This window comes from Volvox carteri, assembly GCF_000143455.1.
Source record: "Volvox carteri f. nagariensis unplaced genomic scaffold VOLCAscaffold_72, whole genome shotgun sequence".
NCBI classification, from domain to species: domain Eukaryota; kingdom Viridiplantae; phylum Chlorophyta; class Chlorophyceae; order Chlamydomonadales; family Volvocaceae; genus Volvox; species Volvox carteri.
The window spans coordinates 266,072-276,937 of record NW_003307615.1 but is presented as its reverse complement, the minus strand read 5'-3'; the positions used below and the strand labels follow the sequence as shown (position 1 = coordinate 276,937).

At 55.2% G+C, this 10,866-nt stretch overlaps 1 protein-coding gene and 1 pseudogene across 2 annotated transcripts; one reads left to right on the top strand and one right to left on the bottom strand.

Moving 5' to 3' along the window:
* Window positions 1–4,370: 4,370 nt before the first annotated feature.
* Window positions 4,371–5,342, top strand: VOLCADRAFT_98433 (uncharacterized protein; the record flags this gene model as incomplete). Its single annotated transcript, XM_002957325.1, has 1 exon — window positions 4,371–5,342. The coding sequence occupies one exon, from the start codon at window positions 4,371–4,373 to the stop codon at window positions 5,340–5,342; it is 972 nt and encodes a 323-aa protein (XP_002957371.1).
* Window positions 5,343–6,755: 1,413 nt separating this feature from the next.
* chi2 lies at window positions 6,756–10,096 on the bottom strand (annotated as a pseudogene; the record flags this gene model as incomplete). The annotated part of the gene is made up of 4 exons: window positions 6,756–6,872; window positions 7,557–7,715; window positions 9,209–9,367; window positions 9,962–10,096. Coding segments are annotated over 4 exons (570 nt in total), but the record flags the coding sequence as incomplete, so codon positions are not given.
* Window positions 10,097–10,866: the final 770 nt, after the last annotated feature.

Genomic DNA, 10,866 nt, shown 5'->3' with positions numbered 1-10,866 from the left:
CGCCGCCGCTATAAGCGGCAGCGGCGCAGCTGGACCAGAGCGCCGACAGCGCTAACCGCCGGGAGCGGTGCAACGACAGTTGGGCGCAGGTAGTGGTGGCGCCGCCGCTGCTGCTGCTGCCGCTACTGCCGCTGCTGCTGGGCGCCGAGAAGGCTCCCACGGCCAGGGAGATGTCCCCGGCAGCGGCCGCCATCGCCGCTCCGGAACCGCCCGCCTGGCTGAGTACGGTGAGGTCGTGACCTCGCCGCATCGCCGTCGTCAGCCCCCGCTGGAGGCCCGTGCCAGCTGGCATTGCGGGGAGGTTGTTGTTGTTGTTGGTGGTGGTGGAGGGAAGTTAGAGGCGACAGCCAGCGGCACGTCAGGCGTTTGGGATCAAGACGTGCATGGAGACGTTGGCAGGAGATGTAGATACAAAGATAATGTGTGTGTATGTAAGTCTAGGTGAACGAACAAATAGACATGTTAAAATCGATTCCCTGATTCCCAACGTAAACCCTTCTTGCTCTTCGAAGCGCTCACACACATCCACTTACAAACACGTGCGGGCCTTAATTGAAATGCCTTCCTGTGCATATCGGGAGCCCCTTGTAAGTGACACGTACCTGCAAAGGGGTTGACGTTCCTCCCGATGTTTTCAAGTGACCCGTGGGTCGCTAACAGCAGTCGTAGTCGTGGGTGGGCCTCGGCCTTGAGAAGGAGCTGGAGGCGTTAAAAGCATTCGGTAAATGTGCACGGGGTGGGGTTACGACGGGACAGAAGCCGGCCAGGGTCTGTGTGAGCAACCCGGAGGACCCACAAAGGGACGTGGGCTAGGTGGTGATGGGTGATGGGTCGGTGCCGTGGAATCGCGGCCTGTGACACCGTGATGTGTCTGCAGGGGTCAAGAAATGAACGCACGCCGCACCGTCCCCCTCTTTTTACGGTACACGACCCGCTTTTTGCATGACAACCTGCCGTACATGGCGCATACCTTGTCAATCTGCAGGTTGTGACCCCCTGGCTCCGTTGTTAGTTGCAAATGTGCCGCCATTACCGGCCGATCGTCATTTTCCTGCTGGTGCTGCTGCTTCCCGCCTCTTCTATGGCTCAAAGGGGCGACGGCGGCGGCAGCGGCGGCGGCGGCAGCCGCCGCCGTGCCGCCACCGCTGCCTCCGGCGGCGGCGTCCTCGTGCTTATTCCCCCACAGGGACTGGATTGCTAGACGCAGCTGCGGCTTGGCGATCAGCCCCGCGGCCGCCGTGAGGCCACTCCAAAAGGAGGGGTCATCGCCGTCGCTGCTGTACGGCAGCGAAAGGCTGCCGCCGCCATCGCTTCCCCTCCTATGCTCATCTCCATCCTCAGCCGCCGGCGCCGCCGCCGTCGCAGCGGTGGTGGTGGCGGTGGTGGCTGCTGCCGCAACTGGTGCTAGGAAGGGGGTGTCGACCTGGCCACTGACCTATTGGGAGGGAAATGGGGGAACCCGCGGGGGGGAATTTGATGAAGATATGACAATATTAACGGCTGGCGGTACACCGAGAGGTATCTCCGTCTGTATCTCTGTCGCTGACGGCGTTGTCCAACATCCCCGGCTGCAGAATACAATACAACCAACAGCATCGAACACACGCCAGCCAACCACTCCAACCACTTCCAACCATCTTCACCTCCGAAACCGTTCGAGCAATCACCTAACCCCCAACCACGGTCCTCACCTGCGCGCTGCATCTGAGCCGCGTCCCGGGTGCCAGCGCCCGTGCAGCCGGTCGGACCGAAAAGCCCTCCAACGGCACTACCAGGGCATTATCCCCCGCCGCCGCCGCCGCCCCCGCCGCCTCCAGAGTCTCTATCCTCAGCCGCAGCTCCGTGAGCTCCGCAAACGCCTCCCTCAACAAACGTTTTACCCGCTGCTGGGGCTGTGAGGGTGATGATAAGGAGGAAGAGTGCTCATCGCCGTTGCTGGCTGCGGTTGCGGTGGCATCCACGGCAGCCCAAGCGGAGGAGCTGCCACCGCCGCTGCGTCCGGCAGCGGTTAAGCTGGCGGACGGCGGAGGTGGCGTCGATGCTGCAGGGAAGGGTGGGGAGGAGGAGATGGAGGAAGGGGTGGTTGCGGCGGTGGCGGGTGCCGGCAGCGCAAGACAAGCTGCGACGGCGGCCACCGTCAACAACGGTGCGCCGCAATCGATGAGCATCGATAATGCGAAACCCCCAGAATCGTGCCAGTCGCCGTCGTCGCCGCTGCTAGTGCCATGGCCGGGACGGTTGGCGCCATCGCCACCGCCGCCGCTGCCGCCGCCGCCATGGCAGTGTCCGCGTTCCGCCCTGTCCAAAATGTCGGTGCCTGTGCTGCTGCTCTCGATGGCGCCTGTATCTGGACTGCTATTGGGGATGCAGGTACGTTGCACGCCTGCCGTGATAGCATTCCGGCCCGGATGCTGCCACGTTGGCCGTGGCGTCAGGGGGCAGCGTCTAGGAGCATTTTGGCAACAATTCACCACGGTCATTGTGACGAAAGCAGTAGCATCAGGATCGGCTAATGTTGTTGGTGATAATGATGAGGTAGACGACGTCAGCTTTATGGCTGCATTCAGCATGCGGCCTGGTGGGCCAGCAGGCCGGCGGGGATGCGCAGCTGCAGCCGGGAACAAGCCGGATGCAACAAAAGCTCCAGTGAAGGTGCCCATAAGGAAGCTAAATGTCCGTTGTCGAGAGCGAAGGGAACGTTGCAGAAGATGAGAAATGAGGTGGCCGCCAAGCTCCTAACCGACTGGAAGTCGTGACGACAACAATGAACAATCCCCAAAGTCCGCGACCAGCGGTGATCTAACAGAATCCTAAAAGTTCAAAAAATTGAATCCTGACATGTGGAAAGCAGTGTCGGGAAGCCAAAGAGTGTGTCTGCTAATCTATTCGGTGCAATTTGTGAACAGGAAGTTCAGCCCACAGTCGTTTGCAATCACGCAATAGAGCACAATCCTTAATCACAATGATGGACTAATGAATTGGAAACATGGCGTTTGGGGGTTGGCCAGCGCGTCATCTGACCTAAAAACGCAGACTGCTGATGCACATTTGAGACCATAAAATCCTGATGTCGCTCTACAGATGATTGAAATGCGGTGTCTGATGTTAGATCGCACAACGTGTTAACCAGCGTCAACTCTCAACTGTCACCGAGAGCTTTCGTACTCATACGTTTACTACTCCTAAGCTTTGGGTCTCAGATAACAGGTTGATGTTGAATGTAATTACTGATGCCCATGTAGTAGATGTCATGTACATTACTTACACAGCTCGGAAGGGAATGTTGTCCATAGTTAGACTGCTTCACAGCAGTCGATAAGCTAGTAAGAAACATTTTTGGGATTAGAGCCGGCTTTGGAGGATCTTGACAGATCTAATGCAGTGGATTTCTGTTGCCTAGATAGTGTCGTGGTGGAAGGTTATCTTATCGTGTCGAGGCGAAGCTACTTAAAAGCCTCGCTGGACCCTGAGGTGGGTTCTCCAAATACCAGGGCAGCTTCGAGTTCTATCGGGAAGTTAATCATGACACCGAGACTGCGAGGAGGCTCCTTCCTTGGTGCACAGCTATCATGAGTGGGGAGTGAATCCCCTCCAAGCGACTGCTTTTATCCCTAAATTTAGTCCCGAAAACTGTCCTTTGCACAAATAACGTTTTAACGGCTTTCATATGGATGTTTCAGGTAACAACCTCATCTTGACTGCAGGCTGTGGACCGGCAGTCGGCGCTCAAAGTAGCAACAGCTTGACTGCCTTACGAAACTCGCCCCCATATTCCCAAGCACATAGCAACAACGGAGGAGCCACGGGAATGTGGCGCAGCTGCCGACGTGCAGCTTGCGCTGCATCGGAGCAGCTCCGAGCCATGCCTGACTGGCAAGCCTGCGGCGTTGCTCAGGCTACTCGGCATTTCGAAACCTCCACTACCTGCCAACCTTCTCACCTCATGCCAAGGTCGCCCTGCGCCTCTCTCTCACAGCAGCAACGTGGTTGCCCCGTGCCCGAACCCATCGGCATCCGACCTTGGCCGACGCATCCGACTTTGTTGTTCCTTTGACCAGCGCTCCTCGGTGTCCTCTTCCTACCCGGCCACATCTGCAGCAGACCCACATCAGAATCCGCCGTGCGGCATCCAGTATCGCTGGCCCGTCATACAATGCTTCACCGGTCAACGCCACGACACGCAATTAGCCTTGCAAGCGTTGACCATCCGGCCCACTTTGGTCAATGAACCTCACAGGCGTTTACTCGGCACGGCGCCTCCGCTCCAGCCCCATGCTCCCAATGCAGACTTGGCACTGTCCTCAGGGGAAGGCTCGTGGGTCCCACCGAAATCCTGCGCTGGCAGTGCTGCTGGCGGATCAACATCAGAAATGGCAGCGGAGGCCGCGGAGCCGGATTCCGCGCAGTGCGATCGTCCATGGCACCTACGTGATCCAGGGTCCTCACCTTTACCGATGATAACGGAGATGGTCGAGGCGTGGTCTATGCGTCAGGATTGCGGTTGGCACGCGACCATCCTCAGTGCCGGCGTCGGCGCCTGCGCTGCCGGGCTCGCACCATCAGCCCCGCCATCGGAACAGATGCCCAGGATGCAGATGCCAGCGGCAGCGGCGGATGTGGCGGGAAAACAGGTGTCAGATGGCGATAGGGAAGGCCAGGAGCAGGGGCTCGGCAGGTACGTTGGAAGTGATGACGACCGGTGGCCGTCGCTAGGACTGTACAGAACGGCGATGCACGTCCACCACCATGCCCAAGAACAACAACGACGAGACCATCGACATTTTGGTCATCAGTTGGGGCAGCAACAGGGCCAGCAGCAGCAGCAGCAGGAGGAAGGGGTCAAGCACAGTTACACCGTCTCGTGCTGCAGCACTGCCGAGGTGGGCTGGGACTCGGATCCGGAAGTTGGACGGCTCGGTTGCTACGGCGACGGCGGCAGCGACGGCGGCTCGGCCGCAAGTCAACGGCTCGGCCAGCGGCAGGCGCTCGTCCGAGCGTGTAGTGACGGTGGCACCCGCGCTGAAGCCTCCGATGGCGGCGGCGGAGACCATAGCTGTACCTGGCACAGTACATCACAGCCTCCACAAACGCCACAGCACCACGGCCAGCGGCAGCAGCAGCAGCAGCCATCTCTTGGGCAGCAACAACAGCAGCAAGGGATGCAGGAGGTCATCCAGGTGGCCATGGTCGTGGAGCGACTGGATGTGGGCGGGCGACTGACCCACGGGTCGCCTTGGTCGCTGCCCGGCGGCACGGCGTCGGCGCTGGCGGCGCCGCCGGTTCGGGTGCGCCTCTTGCGTCAGCGTAGCGTGGGCATGACACGAAAGCGGGTGTTGGTGTAGAAGGCGTGTGCGATGGAGGCGGATGGATATTTGGGGTACCCTGAAGAGCGCACGCTGCAATGCATGTATGCTCCGCCAAGTGAAAAGCTGGGCTGGTATTTTGATTTCGGTTTCTAACAGAATTAGTGTTCCCGCTGTGGCGGGCGCTAGGGGCCGCTAAGCAGTGTACAAGACGGACAATGACAGAGGTTTGCGCCGTACTGCGTGTCATTATCGCACATTTAAATGGAGTGGATGGTGCTGCGGCGCGTTGCTGAGCGGACGTCGAGTCGGTGCCGTACGGCAATGCCACGCAATTCTACGGCAGAATGTACTGGTTTATCAAACATATATTGGGCCTGTGGAAGGTCCCAGAGCTCATGAGCACGCATACACTCCACTCGCATAGTTAAGCGCATAGTTCGCGGCACCTGTAGGCGGCGGCCGGGCCATCAGCTCCGCTGAATTGACGACCGAGGTTTTGTGCTTTGTACCTTTCCTTGACTGAAGTTTTGCCGCCGACTTATTTTTTGAGCAATCAGCTATTTCAGACAGAAAATCCCTCTGGTATTGCCGCTCTTGGACTCAGCATGGACACACACCACAGGTATTCGTCCTGTCCTTTCGGTTGTTCGTTGGGCTCGAACCATTTAGCGGTTAAATGATGTTGCTTCGTTTCCCGTTCTCCTCATCCACGATAACTAGAAACCTGTCCGTTGATGTGCGTGACAGAGGCGTGGGCGTGGAATTGTCAAGATCATGGCTGACCAGTAAGAGTAGCTAGCGCGACGCATGTTCACGGACTATGTTGTGACAATAGGTTTATGGTGCATAGACACATACGTAAACATATTTCGCGTGTGCGGTTTTGACATGCGTGCAAGGATATCTTACAGGACTTAAATTGCCAGAAGTTGGGACTAGCTGGGCTGGGTTTTAGCTAGGTTGGGACTAGCTGGGTATGAAGCAGCCGATTACGAACCTCATCAACTGTGGTGGTGGCTGATGGACGGGTAAAGGTTAACGGCTGATGGTAACTTGCGAGTTGACCGGAAGCTTTGTTGACGGGTAGTTAATCTCCTGCTAAGTTGCTTGACAGTACGTACATTATACAAGAGGTTGGATGCAAAGGATGAGGAGTCTGTCAAGATGTTTAAGTGCCTACACAGTGTTTATACAGGGTTTAATTCGGGTAGCTGGCATTCAGGGCGGTTCCACTGCCTTTTCATTTATTTACTGCGGAGTTTCCCAATCCACTCCAACCAGCCTGAGAATGCCGCGTCGCACCTATCCACTATTACACATGTCGAGGCAACCCAACGTCAACATATACAGCGAAGCATGTACAGCGGTTTATTGAGGTTACTAACGCCCAGCCGCTGTGCGAGGATCTTGGTAGGTGATAGGTAGGTGCTGATGGAGTAGGGGTACCCTGTAGCCGTTGTTCTCTGGGAAGCCACCGGGGTTTTGGGGGCACGTGGTGCGCAGGTCGTAGTAGTAGGTGCCACTGCCTGATCCCGAGTAAAGGACTTTGCTACCACCACTGCATGGGCGGCGGGGGACAGAGTGGGGCGAAGTGTGACGGGCAGGGGAGTATGCACACGCTTGGGGGGTTAATACTAGGATTAACTTGCATGCTACTGAATCACATGCAATTAGTGACACGAGATTAAAAGAATTAGTACAAGGCCGCAGGTCTCCAGGGGAAAGGAATGGACATGGCAAAGACTGATCTGCGAGCGTCTGTAAGTCTGTCTTACTACGATGCATCAATGCATGTAGTACACAAGACAGGTAGGTGCTGCAATTAGGTCGGCGACAGAAGACGGTGCATATCAGATCGATAGAGCGAGGTTGCATGTACGCACACACGCAGCAGATGAAAACATACATTCACAAAACCTTGTCTAGCCACGCGGCCTGGCGGCGCTCCATACAAATGTCTTCTTCACAGAAACGGGGATCAAGGGCCTACAACGCCGGGCGGGCAGCGCTGCTCCTATCACGACAGCGACCCCGACCTTCTGCACGGTAATTCACGTTCCTATCGCATGCATTATCGCCATACTGCGGACAATCCGGGCGGGGAAGAGCGAGCAAGGCCCCATGAATTCCTCCAACACACTCAGGGATGCGCAGCAAAGGGAAAAGCGGCCGCAGGAGAATAAATGCCTCTCTGCCATCATATGTTGTTTTCGGAACAGACCTGTTGGTACGTACCCTCGTCCGTCTTTCAGGACCTCAAGGGCCGCACGGCACATTGATGACCTGGCCGACTTGCAGCCCGGCGGGGTTAACTCCCGGGTTCAAGGACTGAATAGCGTCCACGGTGGTGCCGCGCCGCTGGGCAAGGGCCCAAAAGGTGTCACCAGCTTGAATGGTGTACGGGCAGCCGCTGCCGCTCCTTGGTGCTGCTGAATTGAATTGGGGGAACAAGCAAATGCAAAGGAGACTAAGTAAAGGGGCAATCACATCCTACGTATGTAGGCCAGTCAGCTAGCAACCTTGCTTCATGTAGTCACGGCCTTGCGGCAGCTGTGGAAAATATAAATAAATGACCAGTCCTGCAGGGTAGGTGTATTGCCGTAGGTCACAGGTGCGTGATCACCAGAACCAAAGCTGCACTTTCGACACAATGCACTACGCGCCAGTTGGAAACCCACCTGGCAAGGATTAATCTCTGTATTGTCTAGTTCAATTTTATTAAATTTTAGTAAAATACAACAGCGCAGCCTCAGCGGTCGCACCCAACAGCTATAAAGGAAAGTACCGCCGCTGTTTCTCAGAGGGGGACTTTAGAGTTGATTAGTTCACTACTGTTTTAATTTACTCAGCAGCTGGTTCAGGGTTTATAGATTCACAATAGAATTGCTGCGAAGGCTGATTGTTTTATTACCCCCTACTTCTGAAACACTCAACAAACGCAAAATGCAAGTGGGATGACACCCAAGAACGAGCTAGCCATAGGCCTAGGTAATCCCCTTGTAGACGATCCTTCGTCAGCTGTGTTCGCAATAGCACCGCCTCTCATTTACGATGGATCGCCTCCGGACTGCTGGGGATGACAGACGATGGCTCCGCCGTCACCACTTCCACACTACTATCTATTGCGCCTCCTCCTGACAATATTCCCTTAGCACAATCAATGTTTAAACGGGCAGTCATGTATCTATATATCTGCACCACCTGCGAGCAAGCAAGTGCATGTGCTTACCGCTGGCAGCTGGAGTAGTGGAGGTCGGCGTTGATCTGATCCAGCAGGCACACACGGTACGTGTGGGATTGATTAGAGGCACTGTGCTCTTGGTGATAAGAAATCGAATTCCTTAAAAAACTAATAAAGTGATTGGGTTTTTCAGCCCGGGGAAGAAGGAAGGGATTCACGTCGCTCTGGCTGCCCACACAAGTTCATTCCTTTTGGCCATAGGTGGCCCGAAAGTCGTGTCCGGAAATGCACTAATATCAGCACGAATAGAAGTTATTATTAATGAATCGACTGCAACTGCACTCGGTAGATTCTGGAACATTAGGTGGTCGGCGGTGCTCATTAATGTATACATCGATGTTCGGGTTCAAATGCGCCTGCCAACTCCTTGGGTGTTTGAGGAGTGTTGATATGGGAGGTGTTCCCCCGTCTTATGGACAATATAGGACACGATAATATCAACTTGCGAGCTGACCAGGAACTAAGTTGTGGCGCCGTTGATCCGCTAAATTTGGTTGGGTGCTGGTGGTGAGTTGCTGAACCCAACGAATACATTCTGAAGTCGGATGGGGTGACGGATTAGGGTGGCCCTCTAGCAGGGGAGAGCAGGGACTGCCCCGGGAAAGGGGGCCGCTGGCGAAGTTAACCACCCTGTAACAACATACATCGATGTGCGTACGTACCCTCCTCCTGAGCACGGCACATTGATGACCTGGCCGACTTGCAGCCCGGAGGGGACAACTCCCGGGTTCAAGGACTGAATGGCGTCCACGGTGGTGCCGCGCCGCTGAGCGATCGCCCAAAAGGTGTCACCAGCTTGAATGGTGTACGGGCAGCCTGCTCAAGGCGAAGTGAACGAGGGGCATTACAAAGGATCTAATCGGCCCCCAGGTGCTGCCCATACGCATGCGCTGCTGCGTTTTGATCTCGCACATATACCTCTAGCAAGCCCTGAATGGTCTAGGAACGAGTCCTCAGGAGCTCGTCTCAATTCGTAGCAAGTCGGTAGATTATTAGCAGCATTTGATGAAAAATTAGAAATACGCACGTAGAGCTGGTGTTATCCAATATTATTGTAATCAGGGTCAGGGATTCGTGCAGACGCCGGGCGTGAAGTAGCTGCTTTTATGACGATAAGAACGCAGACAGACGCCGTACACCATTGCCGAATCTCATGTGTACCCATCATCCGTGGGCTAGCTATCCGCGTAAACAGATTCCTGGCGATGTCGCGTCAGGGGAGATGTCACTTGATCGCAAATGCATGCGTGCCAGGGCCTACCTCCTGGACAGGGTGAGTATACCTCGGGAAAACGAATGTACGTACGTGCGCCAATGCACGAACCATTGAATGACGACACACCTACCTGATGCGTATGTATGTGATGGGATTGAATGACGGCACACCTACCTGATGCGTATGTATGTGATGGGATTGAATGACGGCACACCTACCTGATGCCAGCAAGCGCCGGCTGCTGTCGCCATCAGCGGCGCATGTGTCGACGATGAACGCGGAAACGGCGACCGCTACGACAAGCAGCAGCAGGGTGCTGCTGAAGCGCGGCATATTTACTTCTCGAACCGATCTACACTGTATTGCGTTCGTTAGGTTGTGAATTCATATCATCAAATAACCGCTGTGTCAGAAACTTTATTCCGTTTAGCTCTTTAAACAATGGGGGTTCTGGTTTCCAGCAAGTGCAGTGCCACTGCACATGGATCCAGTGGGATCCATCCCATATGGGATGGGCGAACACTGACGCATCAGTATTCATCCAATAGCGGTTCCAATAGTATTATGCATCCCAATACTATCCGTCCCGTGCTCGCACGTGCTCGCAGGTTCATGCAGCAGGTTCGAAGTCAAGAACGTAAAGTGCATAGGTGTGCATCGGGACTGGGGACCTACTGAACGACGCCCCACGGTCGACCTTCTGGATATCCGTCGATATAATTGTTCATTGTCTACATACATGGTATAGTCGTATAACATGTAGAATCAAACATTTATCATATATTGGTTCATGTCACAGAATGACTTATAGATTGTAAAGCTAGGGTTAAATAAATAGTTCTGAGTGAGTGAGTGAGTGAGTGAGTGAGTGAGTGAGTGAGTGAGTGAGTGAGTGAGTGAGTGAGTGAGTGAGTGAGTGAGTGAGTGAGTGAGTGAGTGAGTGAGTGAGTGAGTGAGTGAGTGAGTGAGTGAGTGAGTGAGTGAGTGAGTGAGTGAGTGAGTGAGTGAGTGAGTGAGTGAGTGAGTGAGTGAGTGAGTGAGTGAGTGAGTGAGTGAGTGAGTGAGTGAGTGAGTGAGTGAGTGAGTGAGTGAGTGAGTGAGTC